Here is a 27,954-nt window from a genome sequence, read left to right on the forward strand (position 1 = left end):
CTAAGCTACACAATGAGGATGATCCCCCAGAGTCTTCAGCAGCTGAGCAGCCTTCCACGTCTACAGAGACTACGCAGACTCCCCAGACAGCAGCCTTATCTGAAGCAGATACTTCCCCTCCACCTTACTGTAGCATAGCTGTAGAAGCAGCTGCAACCTCAGGTATTTTTCTTACATAACAGCTTCTCAGGGAGGAGTGTTTATGAATCAGCACTTGCTTCCAAGTGTTTCGATGCTGCAGTATGGTTGGGCTTTTTCAATGCACACACTTGTGATAAAAACCCATGTACAACTCTGTATCTGGTTTGTTCAGACGAAGCATACTTCTGAATTACACTGATTCTTCCAAGTTACTAGACTAAATAGATGTTCATTAATTAATGAAATAGACTTAAATAAAGTCTACATGTAGTTCAGTTTCATATTTAACCTGTATCTCAGAGCAGTGCTCCATTATTAGACCTCATTAGCAATTTTCGTTGACGCTTTATAAAAAAGCAAACAAGAAAAACAAAGCACTGATTTGTCAGAACTCAAACTTTTCCATTGTCTGGTGTGAAAGTATTGCCATGAAAAGATTCAGTTTAAAGGGTGCTTATAAAACTTCTTATGAAAAATGAGTAAGAGCAGTCTCTTTTTCCATTTATTCACTGCTCCCTTTTTCATGAGGTTGTGACTTTTCTTTGGGGTCTGGGAGACTTAAGAGCAGGCAACATTGAAGTCCTTTTTCAGGCAAAGTTGCTTGAATTCATATTTCTCATGTGCCAAGTAAATATTTTAGAATTAACCTCCAACCTAATTTTTTTCATGTTGATTAAAGGAATATTTTCCCATCTGTGCTCTTTGGCACAATGTTTACAAGCATAATAACATATCTTTACATAGAATAATACATAGAATTATCCCTATGTATTACATCTTTGTGTTGGTGTGCTGACACATCTTATTACAATGTGACCTGCACTGACAAATCTTTTACTACATAAGCCATTGTGTTACAAACTACTGCTGTAGGAGGAAGTTTGAGGTGTATTTTAAATCGCTTGTGTTCATTTCATTAATAATTCGATTCTATATGATGATGTTTTGCAGTTTCAATATATAAGAATGAAGTCTGTAGTCCATTTTGATAGAAGGAAAATTTTTAGGATAATGTGGTTTAATGGATATCTTGAACAAACTGAGCTTCACCAAACAGCTGGACTTAGCAGCAAGGCCATGCCAATAAAAACAAATACAGCATAATTATTACTGGACTTAAGTAATTAATTGATGTTGATAATTAAAAGTGCTTTTTGTAGGATGTTTCTATGCATGCCTTCTGTATGATTAGATAAAATATCTTTGTCTAGAATGCCGAAGGATGTAACTCATCAAATAAGACTTTTGTTCATTAATTTATTGGCTCCTTGCTGCATCTAGATTAAGGTTTCTGCCCTAAGTTGCAATTTAAAGCATCATCAGGTTGTTCACTCTTTCATTTTATAAAGCTGTTTTGAAACTAGTAAAAGCATGAAATACAAGTATCAATGTCAGCCTCTGTTGAAAACAGCGTACAGCTTAATAGGTATGTGCATGTAAAATTTAATATTCTTGACAACTTTCTGGCTTAAAAATTCATAACCTCTTTATTTTGAACAGAAACACACAATGAATTTTATCCTGTACCACCTCCATACAGTGTAGCTACCTCTCTTCCTACTTACGATGAAGCAGAGAAGGCAAAAGCTGCAGCAATGGCAGCTGCTGCAGCAGAAGCTGCCCAACGAGTAAGTGATACAGTTCTGCTTCTTTTCAGTTTTGTGGAACATTAGGATAATCTAATTATTTGTAATAATGGGGCCCGTATTATGGCCTATTTATTAAAATAATGGTGGGCTAGTGATTAAATATTTCGAATGTTTAGGTTTTGTATAGATAGTGTAAGTTATTTGTAAAATACTACAGGACATGTATCATATTAACTCTTTTGAGGCATAGCTGTGTAATTTTGCCCTGTTTTAATAGTTTATCCAGTACTTTGCCATCTTCAATTAGATATACACTACTAATATTGCTTTGTAGAGTCTTTGCTACTATTTAGTCTTTCACATGGTAAAATAATAAACAAACAAAGTAGGCCTTTGGAGAGGAAGGAGAATTCTAACCAAACAGAAGGGGTAAAACCCCTTAAATATTGTAGTGGGTTTTTTTTTTTATTGGTTTTGGGTTGTGGGGGTTTTCTTTGTGGTTGGTTGGTTTTTTTTGTGTGTGTTTTGTTTTGGGTGTGGTTTTTTCCCCCAAGTGAAAAGTCTGTATTGTTTGCTCCATGAAAACTTTAATACTGAGATTAAAAGAAATGTTCCAAATACTTAAAAAAACCCATACCATGAATTAAGGATGAACGATAAATTAAGTAATATATTCTGTGTTTACAATTTCATCAGTACTAGCATTATGAAGAATACAGTATTAGAAATGGAAAAGCAATATCTGTAATTACCGTTAAATGTTACTTTTGCAAGCAGAGTTCTTCCCTTTTGTGTCCCAAGTTTTGGAATGAGGAATATCTGACATTTTGTAGTATTGGCAGTAAGATACTATACTAAATTAGGTTTCCAGTGTTTTCACTAAAAATCTCCATCTTGAGATCAATTGTGACTGCATTTGACATGCATTCAGTATTTTACTGACTGCAGTATGTGTGTGACAGAGAAAAAAATTCTGCTTACCTAGTGGGAGTCTTTTCGTTGACTGCTGTGCAGTAATCACAGTGTACTACACTCTTAAATGTGCACAGCTCAAGTTAAAGTGGATTTGCGTAACATTGCCAGTGAGGCTCTTACACAAATCTGTTTTACTAAGTGCATCAGGAAACCAGGAACATGTGCATGGTTACCTGCCAAGTATCTGCTATGAGGTGATGATCCCCAGTTGTAGCCTTTTAATTGCTTTTAACAGGAGCATGGATTCTGTACAATCTGTCCTTACTGCTTCTCATATGAGTAAAACTTTTGCTGAGTATCTGTCTGAATAAAACCCTCAGTCTGAAATTATGAGCCTTAAGCTTACTTGGAACACTAGCAACCCAAGCCTTAAGCTAACCAGTCCTGACACTTTAGACAGGACATGTGTAATTCTCTTGAAAGAGTCTTATTGTTTGTAACTTTTGTGAGTGTAGAACCCTGAATTTCAGAATGAAAATCTCAGGCTGGAGTTCAGCCAATTTCAAGAATAAAGCTAAGCAAAAAAGACCCACCACAAAACAAGCAAACAAACAGAACCCCCTAAAGCCACCCCAAACCCCAACCCAACAAATCACACAGAAATCAGTGGGTTTTGCTTGTCATTTTAAGGTTGTGGGGTTTCTGTTTTGTTTTGTTTTTACTTTGGAGAACTCTTTCACAAGTTCAGGTTGCTGTGTCAGAAACATCTTTAGCCCTTCCTTAGAATATCATCCTGGTTTTGACCAAATTACAAGTTTTTTGAAAAATGAGTTTCTACAGTAGATACATAGAGCTTCCAGTTTAATAAATCTGTGGAGACTGTCTTGCATTGACAAATTGAGACTGCTCATAACTCTGAAGGGAATGAGTCTGTGTATATACTGTCCCCAGAGAACATTCTTTCATGTCCTGTATCAGAGTAGGATTACAGTACTAAACGTAGGATACACTTTATGACTGCTATTGACTGCTTTTGGTGAAAACACTGAAACTGAGAAATAGGAATTTCTGTTGTACCCTGAAATAGTTTTATTATACTTGGCCTTCAGTTAGAAGGGAAGTGGAAAGCCACTTCATACAACTGCAAGAGTAGGTGGAGAGAAAGGCAATGACTCCAAGCTTCTGAAGCTTGTGTTGTGGGAAGAGAAGTCTTGTTTTGATTGGGCAAGGAGGTAACTTGTTCAAAGGGAACAGAGTTGGAAATCAAAGAGGATGGGTCTAAGTCAAAATAAGAAAATGCAGGGGTGAATGGAGAGTAGTGGTGTGAAGAGAGTACAGAGAGATTTAAATGAGAAACAGCTGGGAAAAGGATGAACAGATTTGTGGAGAAAGGAATGTGCCACTGGGAAAGGAGCTGAAGCTAGTGTGTGAGAAAAGAGTAGAGAGGGAGAAAGTTAAGAGGCAGGAGAACAGGATACAGTGACAAAGTGAGAAATAAACTTTTACATAGTCTGCTTTTCCAAAATATGCAGTGGAACTTGACACTTACAAACCTTAATGCTGACATTGCAAGAATTTCACGTATGAGAAGTTGGTAGGAACACACCATCATAGACTCAGGACAGTACTAGGTTAGTATAAGAAGTCCTGCTCAATCATCCTAAAAGCTAAAGTCTTGCTGATTGCTAAAGATCTCAAGTTGGACAGAATTTTTGCTCAGTTTGCTTCTGTGTTTTTTTTTTTTGTTTGTTTGTTTTGTTCTGTTTTGTTTTTTTTTTTTTTAAGCACATGCATGCGGACACACAAACTATATTAAACAGTATTAAAGTTTCAAAGTTGACATTTCTGGGAAAAGTAGGAAATACTGAGTTGAGTTCCAGTTTTGTAGGTGATACTAAAATTATGTAACAGTGCAGTTTTAATTAATGTCATTTTAATTACCTTACCATGTGATACTGACACAAAATCCCTACCTTATTTAATATGTTTGATGGACCTACACTGGAAGGGACTAAAACTCTCATAAAACTGTCTTGATCTGGCAGATGACTGGAATAAAAAAAAAAAAAAGTTATTCTATGGTTAGGGTAGTAGTTTGCCAACTTGAGGGCAAAGGATTTTCATCTGTAGTTCTGAGTGAAGAAGGGATAAGTGACTTAAACTTTGTATGGATTTAATTGTTTTCTCCCTTTCAGTGTTAGAGAGACTACGGGCAGTGACAGCTGCAGACAGCATCTGACTTGTATATTGCACATTTTGCAAAGCATGTAGAAACCATATAACACAGGTTTTTCCAGTTTTTGTTTTCAGCATTAGGAAGTTAGTGATCTTAGAAAAGTGAACTCTGCTGTGATCTGTGACTCTACTTTCTTCCTTGTAAAATGAGGATGTGTATTGTCTCTTCACTGCAATAATGTCAAGAGGTGGAAAAAGTTAAATATCCTTATGTCACCTTGAGTGATACATGATTCTGGTAGTCCAAAGTATGCAGTAAAGAAGGCTATAAACAAAAGAGAGGAAAACTACATGCAAAGGCAGTGTGTTCAATAAACAGCTTTCATATTTTTTCCCTGAGTCATGTAGGGATCATACAAAAACCAGTAGTGTGATCATATTAAATGTTATCATAGGCCCTGCATCTGCGGGTTGTATGAACAGAACAATCTAAACTTTCAGTACTTGTAGTTATTTGTGTAATTTGTTTTAGAATAGATTATGTATAAACATGTATTACTTTCAAATGCTCTAAGCAAAATGTATCAAAAAAATTGTGGCAGCCCTATGTCATCAGTAGTGGCAGCAGTAGTTACCCTGGCTTTTGATGTTTTCCTTTTCAAATTCTCCATGTCAGCTTTGAAAGGTTAATTTAAATGGACAACAATATTGCTAACAGTTAAATGACTTGTTTGTATGTTGCAATGAATGGCTTTTACTTAATGCTTTTCAGTTGCATTTGTCTTACGTTTTTCTGTTTTTACATGCTTAGCACGCCCAGTTTAGGGAGTCTAGGAGTCTGTTTGATGAAATATTCCTCAGTCGTCCAGAGGTATGGTACAGTTCTCTCTAGTTTAGATTTTAACTGTGAATTTTCCTGATGGCGAACAAATGCTTTTGGGGTTAATTGTGCTTTTTTCCCCCCACCATTAATTTCTCCATATTGTTTTATATGCTAATGGTATCATTCATGGGGTTTATTAAGTAATTTTACCCTTTCCTGAGAAGTTTTTTCTCTGTAAATCCAATGCATTATGGAGAGTTGTATCAGTTCAGTCATCCAAGGGGTTCCTGAAAACTCAGGTTCTATCTCACAATGTGCCATACTGACTTTCAATTTGAAAGATGTTAAAAAGCACTGTGGAGGAAAACAGTCCTCTTTTTTTCAGAATACTACAGATAACATTGTTGTTTCCAAGGAGTTAATAGGTTCAACTTCAACAGATGCTCTGTAGCATTTGATATTCTTTTGCTTAGAGAAATTACTCTGTGATATGCCGTTTATGCTGATAAAATATTTTGCTGTTTAGACGTTTCTCTAGTCATAGGAGCAGTAAGCTTTGTTTATACAGATCTCAGCGTATTTAGCAGACAGGAAATATTGTCCACTATCCTTAACATGGCTAAATTTATCAAAAATCACTGTGAAAGTGTATTATATATTATATGGATTTGTGAGTGTTGTGTATCATTCTTCTTACTAAAAAAAAAGTATTATTCTCATTGGTAGCAATGTCAATATCTAATGGAAGTATTACTGAGTCTTGAGCAGTGGCAAATCAGTGTCTTCATGTGCAGCTGGTCATAAAACCACATAAAAATAAATATGTAGATATAGATTGAACAGGATTTAAGCACAGGAAATGTATTTAATTTCTTAAATGTTCTGGGAATGTCATATGTCAGTTTTTGGAGAGAGTAAATAGGACTAGGTTTAATATAATCCCTTTTTGACGCAGAGCGTGATAAATTACGACTTGTTTGCACTTACTACCACAGTGCCTATTTGCATGTCTGCCCTCATCTCACTGGGATATATATTGACCTGTGCTTCTCATAGGCATAAGCCTTAGAGAAACCTGTGCAATACAGGGAAATGTGCTAAACTTGTTATGGTAGCTGAGCAAAACTTTCTGAAGCAACACTTTGTGTTGAGTATAGTTCACTAGTTGGTTTGGAAATGCCAGTCTGAAGTACAGTAGTTAGCTGAGTTTAAATAAGTAACAACAAAAAAAGTCAAAGATTAATTTTTATGTGGGGGGTTTTGTAGACCTTCTGAAATGATAATTGAAAATACTTTTTGTTGCCCTGACTTGTAAAAGGAACTGTTGTGGCATACATTTCAGGGATAAGCACACTCAGATGCAGCTCTTCCTTTAATGCATTTTCAGCTGTTTTCTCCCTTCCCCTGTGTCAGTCTTGTAGGTGCAGCAAGGTTGAGCTAAATTAACTACTGCGTTCATAGTCACTTAGGGTGACCATTTAGGGATGCCTGAAATTGCATTGTAGCCCCTTAAGACAGTTTTTCAGCTAGCTTTTCATGCTTTCCTCAGAATTGTCTAGGTGAATAGCAGTGTTTTTGAAGTAAGTTATCTGATAATTTTGTTAATTAGTCAGAAATGAAGAGCACAGCTGGAAGCTCGCAGCCATGTTGTAAAGGGTAAAGCCACCTGCCTTCAGTTGGTACAGTTCCTTCTAGCACATTTTTAACTGTAATCTCTATACCGTAGTAAATTATTTTGCTGTGTTGACAAAGGTGAAAATGTCAGTCATATGACAGGGCTGTAGATCACTGTAGTTGTTTAATGCTCATTTAGTTATGAACTTAATATAAAAAAATGACATTTGGTACAGTGACTGAATAATGTCTTAATATTAGAGTTGCATTATTTCCATAGTAAGAATTTGGTGTAGGTGAAACAGCTAAGTAAATCTCACTTAAACAGATTTTCCTTGATTTCTTTTTTTTTTAATTTTTTAGCTTGATTCTAATATATTATGATCAGTCGGAGAAAAAATAGGGGAAGAATGGAACTCGTGCATAGATCTAGACCATAGTACTGCTGCTACTGACAGTATTATTTAACTTGCATCATCCTGCAGTATCTTGATGTTATTCATTTAAGTATAAAAGTAGTGTGTTTAGCTGGCTTTACAGTTTTCATCAGACTCTCTTTAATAAGTGCTGTCATCATGAAAATTTTTGTTTCCCAGTCAACAGCTGCAGCAATTCTTGGCTTGTTTTTTATTTTTTTTTTTTTTTGTTTTATTTTTTATCATTTTACTGGTTTACGGAACTGCATACATAAGATATGCTAAATTCTGTAAAAGATAAAGTACTGAGAAACCAAAACCCCCTATACTTTCTGTATTTTAAGATCTAGAATTTTGACATGATGGGAAAAATCTTTGGATCGTTTTGACCAACATTTTTGTTCGTTTGTTTTTTTTACTTGAATTACTGTTGTGCTTTGAGTGAAGACTTTTAAACACTTTTAACGTTCTTGCGCCCTCTAGTGTTCCTAGAGGTTTTCTTTGCTTTGCAATTTTTTTTTTCCGTATGTTATTGACAGTCAAATCGGTCAGCGCGGTGCTGTTGCATCAGCAGTTGGGAATTCTGTGTTTTGGGAAAAAAAAACCAACAGAAAACTTAGAACATACTGTGACTTCAAAAAATATTTAATAGTTTGGCTTTATATCAAATTAGCTACAGTTAAAAAAAATGTTTAGATTGTCTGTCTGAAATAATTTCTAGCTTCATTCAAGATGAATAGGCAGTATATACATATACAGAAAAAATACAGAAAATTTGGGCTATGTCAATATCAGCAACAAATAAAACTTGTTCTATAGATATGAATTATTTTTCATTTAAATTTCCTTGATGTGGATGTGTTACAGAAATGTAAATTATCTTATAGCTTTAGAAACATAATGAATACTTTGATCCTACAGATAGTTATTCTAAAATAAACTTTTCACTAAATTATCACTAACCTGTAAATCCAGGAAGAAGAGTATCCGCCACGGGATGATTTCAGTGATGCAGATCAGCTTAGAGTGGGCAATGATGGCATCTTCATGTTGGCATTTTTCAGTAAGTTATCTTGTATAACAGACCTACTGAGGTGTATCTTAACTGTATCTTTTCTTTGTGGAATATAAAAGATAGCTGTGATAAACTGCATTAATGTACTCTAATGAGTTTGATTATTTTTTGTTATCTTTTTTCCTGTACACAGATCTAAACACTTTCTGTTCTCCTTGGCGCAATTTTTTTTTTTCCTACAGTTTTTTTCTGTGGCATCTGTCACAGATAAGGGGACAAAGCAAAACTGTAAGAAATTATTTGAGGCACAGCAAAGCTGCAGTACTACCTGTGAACTGTGAAATTCTGTTATCTTCTAGTTGGACTACCAACTTGAATTAAAGGCTGGATTGCAAAAATCTGGCAGTGGATTTTTAGGTAAAAGTGCAAGAAAGATGTGCCATATAAAAGCTGCTGATGTTAGCTTACTGAATTAAATAGTTGTGTGTGGGTTTTTTTTGAACTAATACAACCATGCTTATTTTCCAGTTCAACTCACCACTAGTGTATAAAAATGTACTGTCTTCAGGTAATGTGTAATTGCAACCAGCAGTACTATATCACTTCTGCAGGTACTCTGTGTTTGCACTCTGCATGTCTGGTAACCTATGTACTGCAATGACCTAAGTTAGATTTAGCCACTCTAAGTCACTTCTAGAAACAAGCTGCTTTCATTTCACCAATTGTGTATTTCTTACTAATTTCTGAGGATATTTTTTTCCTTTTTGGAATAAATGTGTCAGCCTGGATGGAATCTTGGGGATCTAGCTGTTCTTTTTCATATTCATTGTTATGAAAGCTGGTAGATTAGCCACTGAAATATCCTTTGTCTTTCAGTACAGATTGTGTCTTGCTTTTTTTTTCTTTAATGTCTTTCATAGTCTCTTTATTGAACTGTTACAATGCAGGTTACAGAACTTCCACAGAAGCTTTTTTTTTTTTCGTATTGGTGTACAAAGTGCTAGGACAATGTGGTGTTTGCATGTTGAGATAAAAATGTGTTTACCTTGCGTAGCAAATATATAAATATATATGTAGGGTTATAAAGTGACTTCTGTAGTCTAACCTCTTTTTGTAGTTGGACCATAGAAAGGGTATATATTCTTGAGGGCAAAGGGGCATATGACTTCATTTTCCTTTTTTTTTCCTTCTTCCTTTCCTATGTGCATTTTGTATTTAACCTGTTTAGGTTCTGTTTTATGTGAACTCGTTCTCGCTTTTAAATCCTGGTTCAGACCTTTGCTAACACTGCACTTGTTAGATGAAGTGGATTGTTGACTCTAACATGGTTTAAGTCTGGCTGAAAATGGACTTGTTAGCTTGCAGATAGGAGTACAGCAATAGTAAAAATCTAGCCATGCAGAAGCTAAACTGGAATGAGAGGCTCAAGCTCCAATAAGGCTCACATGCAGTTGTCCAAAACTGCTTGCCTAAAACCTTGTTTCTGAGTTCAAGAATGCAGACATTTACTTGCATAAATTGGCAGCTTTCTCTTCAAATAGCTGTTTAGCTGAGACTGGCTGTACAGAGCATGGCTTTTTCACATTTGTCAAAAATACTCTGTAGCTCATGATTGTTCTTTTTTCTTCTGTTATACTGTCAACATGTTTCGTCCATGAATTCAATGCATAAAATGAGACCTTACACATTGCAAGGTATTTATGCAAGTGTATGTTTAACTGAGATCTGTGTGGGCTATTATGGATAACATTTAGATATGGAAATTGATAGTTTACTTGTTCGAGTTCACAAAACCTCATATAATTTGTAGACCTGCAACAATGTTCAGTAATTTTTTCTTAAGGAAATTGGAGAATTAAATGAAAAAAGCATGTTTAATTTAATAAGGTTAGGTTATAAATCACAGGATCACAGGATGTTAGGGGTTGGAAAGGGACCTCCAGAGATCGAGTCCAACTCCCCTGCCAGAGCAGGACCATAGAATCTAGTGCAAATCTCACAGGAATACATCCAGATGGGTGCATAGTAGGTGATGTATTCCTGTCCCTCTAATAGGGAGATAAGAGTCTCCATAAAGTTGATATATGTAGATTTCAGAGATCAGGAATTAAAACGAAATTTATAGTATGGCTATCTTTTGGGTTTTTTTCAAAGTGTGATATTTTTAAGTGCTGCGAGCGGAGGTGGCAGATCACAGCCTAGAATAAGTTCCTTCACTTAGGGAAAATGCAGGTGAACAGTGTCAGGAACTCTAGCAAGAGGAGCTTGTAAAGAAGCTTGTTGCAGATGTGCTCAAGCACTTCCTCCTATGACTGACTCTGCAGTGTTGGTAGATAGATCTTGGAGGAAGGTGGGAGCAGACTGCTGTTGTTTTAAATATAACACAGTTAACTTTTCTATTTTCATTTTATTCAACTGAATAAAATGAATAAAATTGAATAAAATTTCATTTTATTCAACTGAAGTTGAATAAAATAAACTTTTTTACTGCCTGTAACCACATCGTGTACGTCAACTAGTGATATGTAGCTACCATCTAGTGGTAGCTGCCGAAGTTGCATTAAATTACTATTTCGAGGCCATCTAGTGGCCAAATCTGTTTGTATTTTTCTTTTTTTATTTGTTTTTTTGGGGGGATTTTGTTTTGGTTTAGTTTACCTGTTAACCAGCTAAGTTTTGTTTGTTCAGCACAGCCTAATAGAATGAGACACCATACTCTGAAGGGCAAAAGCCCTTTGTGGGAACAGGTGGGGTTCTTGCTTTAGTGCTTGATTCAGAAATAGCGGAAAAACTGGGGAGAAAAAACCCTGTTTTTTATTCCTAATATGATAAAGGCATGTGTTTTAAGAGATTGCTCTTGAAATCTCTGATTATCTACTCTGTATTAGTCAGGGTTGATATTTGATTGTTGGTTTCTGATATATTCATTTTTTAATGAATAAATGATGTGAAGATATTAATTTTGGTCTAAATGCAAAATGCAGTAAATTTTGCCTTCAGACTACATTTTTTTCTTTTCTATGTAGTCTGAAAGAAAACTGTGTCATGTACAGCATAGTAGAAGCTTTCCAGAATGCAAGGGGAACTTAATATGTGAATTTCTGAGTAATTTCAAAATATTTTCATTTTTCTCATGCACAACAGAAAGGAGGAATTTTGTTTTGAACACCATAGTGGTGTAATGGTGATAGAGCAAAGAACTCTTATGACTGAAGGGATTTGTTTCGTTTTTTTTTTTTTCATGCATAATCTCTAGTGGAAGTCTTTTGAGTCCACGCTGATTGACTCATCTTGATTGATTGTGTGAAATAGGGTGTTTTGGGCAGTAATAAAAGGTTTTGTGTTATATTTAAGGAGTTCTTTAAAAATATCAATTGACCTTCTCACCTGTGAGCCCCAGAAGAAACTGTGGAGCTCATGTGTGTTCTTTGAAACCATGGGAGTCTTGGGTTGTCCCTGCAACCTAGGAAAACCGAATGTTAATTTCAGCTTCACAATTGAGTTAATAGAGTTAAAAATGGAGAAAAGTGTTCAACCACACAGTCAAAGCTGAAGTTCTCATATAGAGATCTGGTTTGTTCTTGAACTACACCTGAGCAATGTGTGCATCTCAACACCAATAAAATCTCATGATGTGGAGAAATGTAAATGTGCATTTTATTCCAGATGCTATTTTTGAATGGACAATAACCATGTTAGCATTTTGTAAACTAATGCTTATACAGCTTTCAAAGCTATTCACTACATCAAAGTCAACAAACTGCACACAAGCTAGGATATGTACTTATGGGGTTTCAAGTGGGTACAAGTTGGAAGACACAAGCTCAGGGTGAGCACAGCCTCCTGTTACTGTATGCTTCCTAAGGAGTGGTAGGCATAGTCTAAATTTGGTGGGAAGATTCTGCAGTATGAATTTGGGAAACTTGAAGATTTTATGTCCATGTCATGAATATTATGCAGGTTTTCCTTAGACATGTAAGAGAACTTGAAGGGAAGTCATTTGACTTGTTAATGTTGCAAGGAGGTAAGGAACTGTTTTGGGAGTGCTTATCTGGCTATCTGGGGACCTTGACTGGCCTTCATGTACAATCACCTAACTTCTTTCTTTGTGCAGAAAGAATTTGACTTGCATGGTTTCTCCATGTGTGGTGGGTGTAATGCAAAGTAATTGGAATGTTGAAGCCTCCAGTTGGGCGTTAAGAAAAAATTACAAATAAGGCTAATGAAGCAGTAGAAATAAATTGCTCAGGGAAGTTTTTGAGCATTCATCTCTGAGCAGAAAAAAAACCAGAGATTGATAGCAAAGCCGTTCAGGAAGGAGCAAAAGTATGTCCTAGTTCACAAATAGAATGAATTCTGTGCAGGAGTAAGAAGAATAGTTTCTAGTGGTGTATAAAATTTGGCAAGTACTATTTATGGTAGTATGCTTAGTAAACCTAGGACAGGTGTGAAACACAACTGAGCATGGCTGCTTTTTTTTACATATAGGTGTTACTGCAGCAGTCTTTTCACAGGCTTGAGGCATGATTAAAGTTTGGAATATGCTTAGGTCTTCAGACCAATTTTCCTAACTTCTTTTCATGATACTGAATATAAACTTTGGATGAATGATTAATGTGTAGCTGTGGAAAGCTAAATAAGGAAGATGAGTTAAAAAAAAATGAACAAGTGACATGCAAGACTGATTGAGGGAAAAGCAAATTTATTCCACTCTACTTGTTATTCTTGCATCTTCCGATGTATGGCAATATGTACAATACAAAACCTTTTCAGAAGACCGCTTAATAACTTGAAACACAGTCTTTGTTTATTGTAAATTGTGGGAGTGGAATGAAAGAATGTGTCAGTATTGCTTTGCTATTTAATGAGTTGCACTGACAAAGTAAGCATGGGTTAATAAGTTATTAATGAAAAAGTACAGCTTTTACGTGTCATCTTTGCATTGCTCATGTAGCTACTGGAGAACGAAAAAAAGGCAGTGGATACAAAGCAGTGTCAGAACCAAGTTGTATTATATTTTACTCCAGCTTCTTTGGAATTGCAGTAGATAAAAGACTTTTGATTTGTAACTTCAATTTTTGATATGAAAAATCCTATGCTGACCGCTTTACCCTAAGAAGAGGGCTTTATGTGTAGAAATAACTGATGGATAGCCTTAGTTTGCATGTTAGAATCTAAGACTTGTAGAACACCCTGTGCTTTGTTTTCTGGGAGTATCTTACTGCAAACTATAAGGAGAAATACTAGTATAACATAATTGTTGTAGTCATTGGATTACATTACACTGTATGGCAAGAAGACTTTTTATCAAAAAAAGACCTTTAGTCTAACCCTTCTCTTCCCAGAAAGCAGCTTCTTACTAGTTTTTCATTATGACTTTTGTTGTCATGAGAAAATAACTCTAATTGTTATATTATTTTTCTGTGTATTACATTAATATGGATTTGCCTTGTTGACACTTCAGGAATATATAAAACCCAAAAATCATACTTTTATCAATTGCACTTCTGTCTGGTGTTAGAGTAGCAGAGCGAGGCTGAAATGATGATACCAGTGAAGTCAGTGTTTCATCTGAATGTCTAAAATTTATTAAAAGAGTAAGAAAAATTAAAAGAAAGAGGACAATAGTTTAAGTTTAGACTCAAGCATGAATCTGAATGCTGATGATCTCTGGGATAGGAAAAAAAATCTTGCTGCAGAGTGATTAGTCTTACAGTGGGAATCAAGAAGATGAATGCAGAATGTGGCTGCATGAAGAGGATGTGTAAACAGTTAAGAATAAGGGTTTTTTTTTAGTTAAAATGCGTGTACAGATCAGGTGTTATAACAATCCTTATTTTTTTAATATATACCTATTAAAACTGAAGATATTCTTCGAATTCCTCTAGTCTGTGTAGTGCATTAGAAACATGTCTGCCTTCTGTACTTAGCATAGCTATCGTTGGAGCCACAATCAAAGTCAGCATTTATAGTAGTGGGGAGAAAGGGAGAAAGCAGTAAGCTGATTTACTGAGACAGGAACAGAGACACATTGAAGAAAAGAACTAGCTTCTGAAATGTTACTTTAAAAAGTAAGGTGGATTTGGAGAACTTGCCTAAAATAGTGAAATTCTATTTTTAAAAGAATGCATCCAAGCTTTCTCAGATGAGTTTTTCTTCTGTTCTAGTTCTTACGTAATAGATTTTTTTTTTCTTCTCTGCATATTGCCATTTGAATCAGCATTTATTCAGTTGTTCATTATGGGTTTTTTGTTGGTTGGGGTTTTTTGTGGGTTGGGGTGTTTCAGGGTTTGTGTTGGTGTCCTCTTTTTTTTTTTTTTTCCTAAAGATTTTTTTTCTAAAGCTAGCGTAAAAGTAAGCTTTCTTATTGCCATCATCTGTTACCTATGTCTCTATATGAGGTAAGGTGTTTTCTGACATGTACAGAATGACTGTACTGATTTTTAAAGTCTTCCAAAACTTATGTTGGAACTTCATTTTCTTAAAAATTAATGGAATACCACTGCAGTTTTACAGACTAATTTTGCATTTGTGGGCAAATCATTGCATCTTCATGTAGATTGTTGGAGCAGTTGTAATACAGTTATAAATTACCAATTAAAAAAAAGAGGGGGTTGTTTTTAGATAATCCTTATTGTCTTACATCTGAGAAAACTTTTGACCAGATTTCTGTTCCAAGTTAGTATGGTTTGGGTTGGAAGGGACCTTACAGATCATCTGGTTCTAATAATGTGGCAGGGACACTTTCTGTAGATCAGGTTGCTCACAGTACCATCAGCCTGACCATGAACAGGGGACTTCCAGAACTTTTCTGGGCAACCTGTTCCAGTGTCTCATGTTTTGCTAGCTTTTACACCTTTACTAAAAAGAGGTTTTTTCCCTGTGGTATTTTAATGTTTGAGTTTTATGTGGGTGGTTTTTTTGTTTGATTGTCTGTTTTCTTTGTTGTTGTGGGGCTTTTAGGTTTGTTTTCCCCTGAGTTTGAGGATTTAAAACATTAAGGATTTGTATGCAGGGGTTGTTCCCCTTTGCACCCTCCTTCCATTCCTGCTTGCCTCTTCAGTGGATTTTCCTGTCCCCCTCCCCATGCTTGTTGTGGTCTTCCCAAATGTTTTCAATTTTCTACTATCTTGTCTTCTCCAGAGTTCCTAAATTGTCTTCTACAGTTCCTCTAGCTTTTCTGGTTTTCTCATTAGTTGCCCTCGCTTACTCCCCAAACTGGGAATTAGACATCACCTAGCTTATACTTTAATTCCCACTAATAGACACAAGCCGAAATCAATACAGATGATGTTGTTTACTGTCAAGTAAATATGCAGACATGAAACTTTAAACTGTAAAACTACTACTGAGAGTTGCGTTCATTTGTGAGTTGAAGTAACAGTGGTACTTATGCTTGATGTCCTTTTTGTGTCTTGATTTCTTAAGCTTCTTTGTAAAACTTCCAAGCTTTTTTTCTGTGTTATACTTGAATATAGATCTAAAGGAGAAGACAATAACCAATGCAACATCAGCTTCTCAACTTACCTTCATTTCTATACTATGTTCACAGAGCAAGAGCGGATACTTTTATTCTGTTTGATGCAAACTGGATAAAGCTGAATGTGCAGCCTTGATACATGCACGTATGTGTGCATATAACTATATTTCTGGTTATAAAAGTGTAGCAAGGTTTTTTTCCATTGTTTTAATCCAAGTTTTGTATGTTTTAGTCCTTTGTTTGCATTTGCTCCTCATGTCTAGTGTGATCTGGTTAGACTTCTGTAGCAATCTAATACTTTCTTTTATGTTGGAATTTTCTCTTGTTTAAAGTAGTGGGTTCCAGCCTGTTTACCATTTGCTTTGTTATTAAGTGACTATACCATGGGGAATGTCTGGGTTCAAAGTCAGTCTCTGAAAGCCTGAATTACCAGAAGGGAATTACTGACTCTGTAAGCATGTCCTTATTAGTTTAAAAGTGAAATTAATGTTGAGTCTGTTTGCTTAGCTATACAGATTAACAGAAGCTACTGTTTCTTTTATTTTATAGTGGCATTTATTTTCAACTGGATTGGATTTTGCTTGTCATTTTGTATAACAAATACCATAGCTGGAAGGTATGGTGCAATCTGTGGATTTGGCCTGTCCCTGATCAAATGGATTCTCATTGTACGGGTATGTTTCTCAATTCATACTGTACAGACTGCTTGTATACCCAAATCTAACAATTTATTCAAAGATATATAATAATGGAATTAAACCCCAGTATATTAAATTCCAGTGCTTAACAGAGTGCCCAGAATTTTCTCTTGATTTCCACTTCAGTAGAGAATTTACTTTCTGTATATTTATATGTGCTTACCAATAATGAATCTTAGTCTTTTTCATCTGACAGCATTTTACGTTCGTGTTTCCACTGAAATAAATGCAGAATGACTCATGCTTTGCACAAATACTTAAAAGCATACAAAAGTGGAGCAAATACCTAAAACGTCACTGGTACTAGTGTCATGTATGAAAGATTTATAAATGGCTCAGCCCATCAACACTTCTTCCTTGTATCTGATTCAAACTTGAATATGATGCTAGTCACATTCTTATCTTCTCAGATGCCCAACTTCTTGATATTTTCACTGCAAGATTACATACTTTTCAGTAAAGTATATTAGACAAATGATAGTTAGCTGACTAAGTGGATGCTGGATGAAATGTATTGATTCTTTCACAGCCTGAAATCTACATGTCAGTGAGACACAATATATAAAACTTTATCTTGTCTAATAAAGAAAGAAGTCTTGGATAATTTGCACATCTTTTCTGCCATACCAACTCTGAATTATTACTTACTTATTTTTTGTATGTGTGCTAGCAACTTAACTTGATCTTAGCGTGATAGCAAAAGGATTGTGGAGAGAAGAGATGGGATGGTCCTTACTGGACATGTCCTGCATCCTTCTTAGAACTGAGGGTGATTTGGTAGAATACTACTGGAATAAATGTTGCTCTGGGGGTTTGGGATGGAATTTATTTTAAGGGAGAGAGAAGATGTGAATTTTTCAACTGTGCATTCATTGTGTCAGTTTTATTATTCCTGTATGCTTGAAAATGTGCTCATTAGAAACACAAAGCAAATACATGCTAAATTTTCTTGAAGAAAATTGTGTTCTAGATTATATTTAAATTCTTGTATATAATGTGTTGCGAATTATTAGAGCTGACCAGTTCCAAGACCTCAGGGGTGGGATTTTTTTTCATGGTGAACATTGTCATCTTGTCTCACTTTCTAGACTAGAGACTAGACATCAGAAAGCTCAGAAGGGGTATGTCAACAGTTTTTATGGTGACATACAAGCATGTGCGTGTGTGTGCACAAGACTCTTCTGTTCCAACTTTGTTTCAAGCTCCTCTGAAGGCTTGTGCTGCCCTTTCTCACTGAGGGTCAGTTGTACAAAACTTTGTAGTGTCTAAACAGGCATATGCTCGCTCTGTCTCAGTTTTTCTAAGAGCGGGGAAGAACCAAAGCATAATTTTGTTGTTGGGGAAATTCTGCAGCCATGACTGCTTCTGCTTAAAGAAAGTGTAAGAGTAAAAGAAAGAGTTAAAATACACCAGTGTTTTTAGTGATGGCTGTAGCAAATCTTTCCAATTGAATTAAATTATAACTTTAAAGAAGCATATTAGCATGTTTAGAGAACTGAAAATACTGACTAGCAGGTGAGGTGGGATTAATAATGTTGTCAGCTTCCTGGCAACTGAGTATTCATTCGATATTTTAATGAAGTGTCAAAATGTGAAATGTTTATTGTGCCAAATTATAGAAATGCTAGTATGTATATAGGAATAATGTAAGTACCAATTAGTAATTCTGTTTCTTGATTTTTCTTTTTTGATTGACCATAGGAATGAATATAGTACAATACTAAATCTTTAAGGAAAAAAATACATGATCTAGCTTTATTCTTGAGAAAATGCGTGGATCTCAGTGTACAGTTACTTGAAAAAAAAAAAAAAACCCACTCCGCAACAGCTATATTTAGAGTTTTCTTAAATGTCTTGATTTTTGTCTGGTGGCAGATCTGTAGTCCAGTATCCAGTATCCTTCCCCCCCCCCCACCCTGTTTTGTTTTGTTTGTGTGGGGAGGAGAGGTTTGTAATTCAGTTGAGTAAACTGAATTACATGCTACTGAAATATCAAAGAAAAGGCAAATGGGAAATAATTTGGCAGGATGCAGCAAACATACCGAATGATCATGGGGTGGGGAAGAGTATGAACAGTGTGCTGAAGCTACCACACAGGTTTATTTCGTGGCAACTTTTTACACACCTCCCTATTCCTACTTGTTTTGTGTGAGTTTTGGAGACATTTGATTAGCCTTTTTTATCAGTGAAGCATGCAGTCTGGAGTCTGGTAAAGGCACAGATACCTGTCTCCAATACCATCACACCCTGCCCTCCAGCTGCCTCCCACATCAGAGGGAGGACAAAACTGTCTACCATGGTCACTAACAGGAACAGTTGAAATGGCACTTCAAGGTTCATTTAGTTAGGTTCAGCTCACTGCTGGGAACTGAATGCTGGTTTGAAAATGAAAAGACTTTAATGAGTTGGGGGTCTTTATGGGGCTGGTATTCCTGGCAGCGATTAACAGTAGGGGGTATACAGAAGGTCAAAAGCTCTTCTTTTGAGGGGTCAGCAGAACATCCCTGTCTGATAAGATTAAACTAATGTGGCTTTTGGTGTTAATATCTAAAGCAGCAGGCTGCTGTAATGTGTTTGGGACAGCAGGCATTGGGGGGGAAAAGGAAAATCAGCAAGCGGTGATTCATTGAAATGGAAAATGTCAGTTGATTCTGGCAAGTAATACAAATTTGAGTTTATTTACACACACACACTTTTTAGAGGTTTTGAAAGACCTTTGCCACAGACTCACCGACATTGGAAATGTTACTTGTATGTTAAACTGCTGTACAAACCCCCTTTTTTCATTTCAGTTGAGTATATTACTTTTGTTTAAATTTACTGTGCTTTCTCTGTTTGCATGGTGCATTAAATGTGTCTTAGTCATCTGTCTTACTGCAACTAAGCCCTGTGTATGAATTTCAGTTTTCAGATTACTTTACTGGATATTTCAATGGACAGTACTGGCTTTGGTGGATATTTCTTGTGCTTGGTAAGTGGCAATTAAAAACATTTCTGGTTTGATGTGGATGTCGTTAAAGATGAATTGTGTCATTGTAAGTGGGATTTCTGTAACATGTTTATCTCTGTATTTTTCTTTATCTGCTGATAGTTTCATATGTTGTTTTCATTTCTATAGTATTCACAATGCTGTTGGTTACAGCAGTGGTGTTACTGTGTGAACTTCAGACTCTCAACCTTTCAGCCTGAAAAAATGTTTCTACATATTTAGTAATTATGTGCATACCTGAGACTTCTAATTTGTGATTTTTAAGCTGCTGCTTCTGATCTAGGGGTGCAGTACTGTGTAATGAAATTTTGGCTTATGTAGAGAACATAAAAAAGTGAGTGCTATGTAGTACTTACATGTATAAACCTGTATATCAGGAATTAAATTTTAAGAAATGTGACTGATCCTAGGAGAGTAGAGTCTACTGTTTGTACATGGATCACAAAATGTCCTTTCCTAGTCCTTTGAAATGCATTCTGCATCAGTAGTTTCTCAGTCAGACGAGAGAATGGCTTCATGCTTTCTGATCACAGCACTCCCATGATGTCAGCTTTCTCTTATGAGATCTGTCTTCCCATGTTCAAAGTCTTACATGCATCAAATTATGCTTTTCTCTCTATTCTTTACTACGATTTACCAAACCCCAACCACTATATATTTTTTTTTCCTACTATGGATTTTGTAATTTGAATACGGAATCTGGAACATGATTTTTACCAAATGTTTTGTTGCATAGAAGTGATTGCTGTTCTCCATTTTATTTTCTAGCTCTTGAAGTGTAGTAAACTGTTGCTGGTTCAGTAGGTGGCAGTCTTCCCTTTGAGTCAATTGACTCAGATGCCTAACAGCAAATGCTAAATTGCAGTGATGAGTAAATTTAGAAAAAAAGGCCAAACAACCCAACACTGAGATCCTGACTGTTTGTTACCTGCTTTTTATCTTATAAGAAATGCCAGAAATCTTAAAAAGATGTTACCTGAAACTTTTCCAGTCTGCCTTTTAGTGAAGTTCAGGGGCATTCATCAGACTTCTTAATACTCAACCTGCTTTCTGCTTGGTTGCTTGAGATGTATAAAATCTGCAAGTGTTAATGCATCACAGCACCAGTCCCTTGAATGCTTTTGTATTCCGTTTGAGGTGATTTCATTTAAGTAGCAAGTGAAATGACTTTGTAGAAGTACCAACCTCCATGTCAACCTTAAATTAAAATAAACCCTTTAATTAAAATAAAACCTTTAATTAAAATAAACCCTTTAGGTGCCTGAAATTGGAATTTGGCACTGTGTTCCCTTGGATGAAAATAGTTTCTTCCCCCACCATGTCTGTGGAAAAAGATCCTTTTTTTCCTAGTCTTTTGCAGTGCTTGCTCGGAAGTCATCTCTGTTAAATTTAGGAAAGCCTTATCATCAGCCTGAGCTGTTTCAAGTTTTTTGTCTCATTTTTTTTTCTTGTGTGTGTGTTTTTGTTGTGGTGTGGGTTTTTTTTCTTTAACTCACAAGGTTTGTAATATGCTTTGGAGTAAAAGGTATGCACTATGCATCCAGCCATCAATGTTCCCTTGCCTTATGAATGTTTAGCATGAAATATGCCAACAGTGTTTTTAAACTGATAAAGTGGATATACTGAGATTGCTATAACACCATAGAAGGATTTAATCCAGCAGAGCTACTTGGCAGGACATGGAGGAGTATTATCAAGTCATGGGAGCTCTGCCAACTAGATCTATCTTTCATCATTTTGACTGACTTTCTCATTAGAGCACACAAAGTAGTATGTCCTGCACCTCTTCAGAAGTGAATGAACAGAGTTGGATTCTTTTGCATAGGCTTTTGGCATAATTGAACCTGCCTTTTGCCATCTTCTCTCTTCTGGGATTCACCTGTCAGTTTCTGATCCCTTCCCTTCTTTCAAATTTTGGAAAAATTTGCTTATGCTGCATGGAAAAGTGAAGTATTCTGCTTCCAAGAAGCTGTCATGTACAGTGAATAAATTGAAGAGAGAGACAATTCTAATTTTTAAATTCAAATGTTAGCCAATGTTTATTTTTGAGAAACATAATGGAAAGTGTTTTCATTTTTTTTCTTCTCTAAACAGAGAAATATAAAATATGAGTTGAAATGGACTCTCTTCCAACATGTAATGCAGAAAGTATGCCTTCAGGCACCTTAAGAGCTTCCTGCACACCTTTTTTCTATTTCAGATGCTTTTCAGCTAGGAATGGAACTATCTCTAATAATGTCTGGGTAGCACTTTCGTAGTAGACTTTTCATTCAGACTTAGTGCTTTCCTCTCTGTGCAAAATCTACCTTAATCACAAAATGTATCTGCCTTAGGTCAAAGTTCCAGTTGTTAGAACATTCTAAGTGTTTGGTTTTTTTCTTTGTGTGTCATAATGAAATTCTGGTTTTAAAAAAGCAAAAGGAATGTAAATAAAATAAAAGTTTATAAGTAAAAAGCATTTAGAGATGAAATGAGCGGAGGAAAAAAAATCAGTCTCTCAACTTGCAGAAATTAAGAAAAACTGCATCACAGAGAAATATCCATGTAAACATTGAGATTGTTTATAATGATCTAAGATGATGAAAAATATAAAGTCCTGTGCTAAAGTTGTTAATGTTCAGTCTAGGTTTTCATGTGAACCTTTGGAATCTTGTATACACAGATAAATACAGTAAGCATCTGTATTACCTCTTCAAGGTACCTATGTGTTTATTAAATAAGGAGAAATGCACTCAAGGCTTGTGTTTCTCTCCATGGGATATAGAATTCAAGTTTTGACAATCCCCTTCCCTAGAACTCTTGGGCAGATGGTTTTATGGGTATGAGATTCTCCTTCTTTCAACTGATGAATGGATTAATCTGCTGAGGTTTACTTAGTGGAGGAAAATGAGCCCAAGAGCTGTGTCCACCATGTGACAATGTGCTTTTCTGGGCTTGTTTATTCAGATGTCCAGTAAATCTCTAACTTGATAAAATGATTTTGGCAACATCATATTAGCCATTTCCATTGTTGCAAATTTAACTTCTGGGTGACTGTTCTGTATCTCTTGTTCCTCTTACGAGAGCTGAAACATTTTCAAATGCAGTTAAACTGAAATATTTTAAATAATGCAAAATGTGGAGTTGTTAAAAAAAAATAATGTAATCCTAACACATGTTGTGTAATTGTGCTTGAATTGACTGCTGTTCTTTCTCCTTTTGGACAGGTGCATTTCTGTGGGCTGTTAAGTCTCAAGCCATAATCTACTGTAATTTATTATGGGGTTGTAGCTTTGTAACTAGAGCAGTCTGTACTGTCTCCCCTCCTCCTCCCCCCATTTTGACTTGCAATACATTCATCTTGTATAAAAGGTGTGGGGTGGTTTTCTTTAATTTGGGTAGCCTTCTAACACACTAGCAACTTAGTTTAGTAATTTGACTTGAAAGGAATGGGCAGTATGTATTCTTTTTATTTTTTCTTTTTTTTTCATGCAACCTTTTTTAGTGGATGGTACTTGAACCAGGAGTGTAACATTTCTGAAAGACCTTCCATTAAGACCGGACCCTAGTATCATAAGATAAAAGCAGAAGACGTTCTTGTTGAATTTGTGAATGATCTGTGAAGGCCTCACATTAGTATAATCTAGGTTTTTTAAAAGTTATTAAAATAAGAATACTGTGGGATAGCATGTGCTTAGGTTGATATACTTCAATATGTACATTTTCTACACTTTCAGGACTCCTCCTGTTCTTTCGAGGCTTTGTTAATTATCTTAAAGTCAGAAACATGTCTGAAAGCATGGCAGCTGCTCACAGAACAAGATTTTTTTTCTTGTACTGAAGGTAAGCCTTTTATAGCAATAAGATTATCTCTCCCAGGGAAACTGAGAAGAATAAATTACTTATATTAAAAATAAATAATCAAACTTCTGTCAGAAAAGAGAAATCACATATGTCATGAATGAACATATGTCATGAATGTTGTATTTATTCTGAATGGACTTGGAAATATATGAGGTCTCTTGAAGGCATGAAATTTGAAAGTAAATAATCCATCCTTGTTGCCTCCAGCCCTCCCTGGAACCAAGCTCAGTAACAAAAATGAAGAAGGACTTGAGAAACAGTATCTGCTGCCTGTCAGGATACTATCCTTTGTGTTGGAAAACTGGCTTTAGCAGTCACCCTGTTGTCAGCAAGTTAGGAAGTGCTAATCTGCCTGCATATTAGATCTGATTGACATGGGTTTGAACATGCAAACAATAGATGAGCATTGTTTCTCTTTAAATGATTGGATTAAGACAGTCATGTACAAATATGATTATTGTGTGTACAACAACGTGCTTTATATATCCTTCAGGTAGCTGACTAATCAGTCTGGCACTTACCCACTTTTTTTGTTTGCCTTTTTAATACTTTTTCGTCCATTAGGTGGATCTATTGGACTTCACTATGTAACTTAAACCAGAGGTCTTCATTTGTCTTCAACTTTTTCAACTTAAACTGCGTGATGGGATGAACTTAAGCCTAAAAATAACTACTGTAGCATTTTCATTACTCATTTTACTTAGCATACTTAAATACTATATTATACTTCGCTGAGAAGCTGTTTGATGTAGTAAGCAGGTTTTCTCCAAGATGGGTCACAAGATCAGTATGAGGTAACTAGGAACACGTTGTTAATGCCTGAAAAAGTAGATGCAGTACTTGCCTACAAAAAATTGGTTACTTTTATGAGAGGTATACATCTGAAAACACCTAATGATTAATACCTATGCTATACTTCCAAGTTCTTGATCGTGGGGGAAATCTGTTAACACAACTGTGGCATATTTCTTTTTAATGTGTCATTTTGTCAAAGTGATGCCTTAAGTTCAATAACTAAGGTGTCTATTGCCTTTTAGTAACCAACCTAAATTGGCAACTACATGGCAGCATTTAATTTTTGTGACAGCTACATATTGATCCTTTTCTTAATAATGTGGTAAGCTATTGAGAATGGCAACATTAGTAGAGATGAGACTGAAAATACCTGTTGGCTTTTAGTATAATGAAGTTCTAAAAAGACTATTTTTAAAGGAATTGTTAGGATTAATTGGTATTTGAAAATTGTGCCTTGAAACGAATAATGCCAGTGTAGGATAATGTGATCTGGATTCTTTGCATTCCTGCAGTTAAAATTCTGCTTTGGAAGAAACACTTAATTCAGCATTAAGTGAAGTTAATTGAGTTTTTTTCTTATCTGAATTCAGTGCTTTGAATTTTTCTGTTACCTGTAAGCATCACAGAGGTCTATGGGCTGGTAAGGTCTGCGGAGTGTTTAGAGACCTGGACGTGTTATTACATACAATTTTTTTCAAGCATTTTAAGTGTTAAAACAAGAAGTGCAGATTAGTTGCTGTCATACTTGAATATCCATATTCTTGCATGGACAGATAACTTCCTCTACAGGAACTGTTGCTTTTAATAAATAGCAAATGTTACCTCTACACTTGCAAAATATTCTCAGGTGTTCTTTTGAAACAATAACAAAATAACAGTAATGTTCCTGCTTTTTTTCCTCCCATCCTGACATGAGGGGAAGAAAAAAGGCGGCTGCTTTGCTGCTTCTAGTACTAATGCCAGTTAGCAATGCTACTTCTACTGAATCTCTGTGATGAACTGAAGTACAACTCTTTCTTTATCTCCAGACTGCATCGAACAGACATTCCTTTCCTCAGTGTGAGACTTCAGATGGTCTGTAACCCTACGAGTTAATAGGATAGAAGACTACTAAAACCAGAAGACAAATTAGTGGCAATACAGCTTCAAAAATGAATGACAGGATAGTTTATGCTCAAATACCAGTTCTGGTCATTCTAGGAAATACTTATAATTGCTGCCTTTTGTTTTAGCACATTTGTATATGTGCTTATTAGAAAGATAGTATCAAAGTAAGGACGAACCATCTATTAGCATAGATTAGGTACAGTCAGACTCAGTTAATCTGCACTTGTCGTATCTGAAAGATTCCAGTGGTAATTTGTTTCACAGTGTGTATCTACTGCTGACGTGATGATCTGAATTTTGAATGCAATAAAATGCATTAAATGATTCAGATTAACCAGTTCAGACAGGTTTGTTTTGCTTTTTTAAAATACAATTTAGATTCGTCTAATAATTGTGTAGAACATTTTTAAGTTTACTAAGCCCCAAAGTTCTTTGTTGTCACAAACATATTTGCCAATATTCTATGGAATTCAAACCATTGTACTGGTTTGCTTAAAACTGATACTCCACTTTGAGTCCCTTGTAAATAACTCTGCATACATGACTGTTTGAATTGCTTCTTAGGAAATACGTCAAAATATATTTTGTAACAGCATATTCTCTAGATTTTGTTTAATCTTAGAGCTACATAGATATTTTTTGTTAATTGGCTATTAAGGGTATAGTTGTTACTATTAGGTGTAATTTTGGAGGTAAAGGTATTGAATTGTTTGTCTCATCCTAACTTTCCTCATATGAATTATATTAACTGGTTTGGCCTTGAGCCTGAAAGTCATTATTCATATGCATTATCCCATTAAAAGATAGTTTGTTCATGTTAGCAGGGATGGACAGGCTTACATCTGTAGTCCTTGGATTGTGATAGGTGCAGCTTTGTTCCCAAAACAAAAGTATTGTAAATGTATTCCATAGGCTATAGCACTGGTTCTGTTTAAGAAGTCTTGAATTCACTATGAGTACAACTTTCACTCTGAGGGAGTCTCAAAAAAAAATTCATATAGCTGTTTTACAAAAGTTGTTTAGAATAAATACTTTGCCATTTCCTAAGAATAAAGTAATTTAAATGTGATTTTGGAAATCATCTATGAAAATTGTGAAATGATTGTTTTTAAAAAAGTTCATGAAGTATCTATGAGAATAACCTTACTTTTAAAGCTCTTAAAGTAGAAAATGTGTATTGCACCTCTCCCAGCCTTCATTTAAGGTACACCATTGCTTTCTTAAAAATATCATCTCTTTAAGGGGTGCTGTCTGTTGTTCATGCATGTGTAGTTTCCTTTGAAATGTGTGAAATCTATGCTTCTCCTTAAGCAGGAGAATACATCTCTCAGTCCTTTGTACAACTGGAATCTCAGTTGCAAAAATATGTTCGTTGTGGTTGCACCTTTAAGAAAAAAAAAAGAAAAAACAACAAATGCTTTCCTCCAGTTTTTCTTTTTATATTGGAATTATGCCTTTATATTACTAACATAAAAACTGTGAGGTTTATGTTGTTATAAGCTAGTGCTGTATTCAGTTTTGTATCTATAATGAATGTTTAAAATATACATATATAAACTGGTCACATCATTAATTTTCTTAATCTTTCAGAGATACTGAAAGTGACTAAAACTTTAGGGGCACATCCACTTCCCAGTTTTTTATGGAAATAATAAAATTAAGTATTGTGTTCAATATCTGACTGGGATTTCCTTCTAAATTTACCTGTTTGTTTCTGTGTTTTCTTTTGCATTTATTGTCCATATGAAAAAGAAGAAGATAATAAAACATTGCTTTGTTTTGCTAATTGAGGCTTTCTGCCTTTTTTGTAATTCACACCAAAAAAATGCAAGCTGCAATATTTGGAATATTAGAATTATGGACAAATCACTTTGCAAAATATGAGCTAACCAATCCTCTCTACTCTTTTCATCTCATGTTTTGTAGCAAAAAAATAAAAACCTGTAAGGACATTTCTTTTAATTAGTTAATACAACTGCGGAACATGCAATAATGACTCATCTTCTAAGTTTACTAAGTACTTTTCCAGCTATATCAATTTTCCCAAATTAAATAACAGCCTTATGACTGAATTATTTGTTTGCTCTGCTACATTTTACAGAAAGCTTCCTACAGATACTTGTGTTGGTTTTGGTTTTTATTTTTGTTTTGGTATTGGTTGTTGTTTTTTTGTTTGTTTGGTTTTTTTTTAGAAGCTAGCCCTGGAAAAAAACAAATCTCATTTGGCAAGAAAGAATATACAGGGTTAAAAATGTGCACATTATCTAATCTGTGTAGTTGATGCAGCAGTTTGCTAGCCTGAAATCTCTTCAGCAGGAGGAACGAAATTGGGACACTGTTTTCAAAGACTCTGC

At 35.4% G+C, this 27,954-nt stretch overlaps 1 protein-coding gene across 2 annotated transcripts in view; it reads left to right on the forward strand.

The window, feature by feature from the left end:
* NDFIP2 (Nedd4 family interacting protein 2) overlaps positions 1–27,349 on the forward strand; it is a 49,743-nt gene extending 22,394 nt beyond the window's left edge. The window contains exons 2-9 of one of the 2 annotated variants that reach the window (XM_054400840.1): positions 6–162; positions 1,642–1,769; positions 5,632–5,691; positions 8,649–8,736; positions 16,718–16,842; positions 19,771–19,837; positions 23,572–23,677; positions 25,522–27,349. In XM_054400840.1, the coding sequence (XP_054256815.1) occupies positions 6–162; positions 1,642–1,769; positions 5,632–5,691; positions 8,649–8,736; positions 16,718–16,842; positions 19,771–19,837; positions 23,572–23,675 (729 nt within the window). In that variant the 3' untranslated portion in view covers positions 23,676–23,677; positions 25,522–27,349. The remainder of the gene's footprint in view (positions 1–5; positions 163–1,641; positions 1,770–5,631; positions 5,692–8,648; positions 8,737–16,717; positions 16,843–19,770; positions 19,838–23,571; positions 23,678–25,521) is intronic. The other variant, XM_054380657.1, reaches the window with a different exon arrangement.
* Positions 27,350–27,954: the final 605 nt, after the last annotated feature.

Source organism: Indicator indicator, chromosome 1, assembly GCF_027791375.1.
Source record: "Indicator indicator isolate 239-I01 chromosome 1, UM_Iind_1.1, whole genome shotgun sequence".
NCBI lineage: Eukaryota > Metazoa > Chordata > Aves > Piciformes > Indicatoridae > Indicator > Indicator indicator.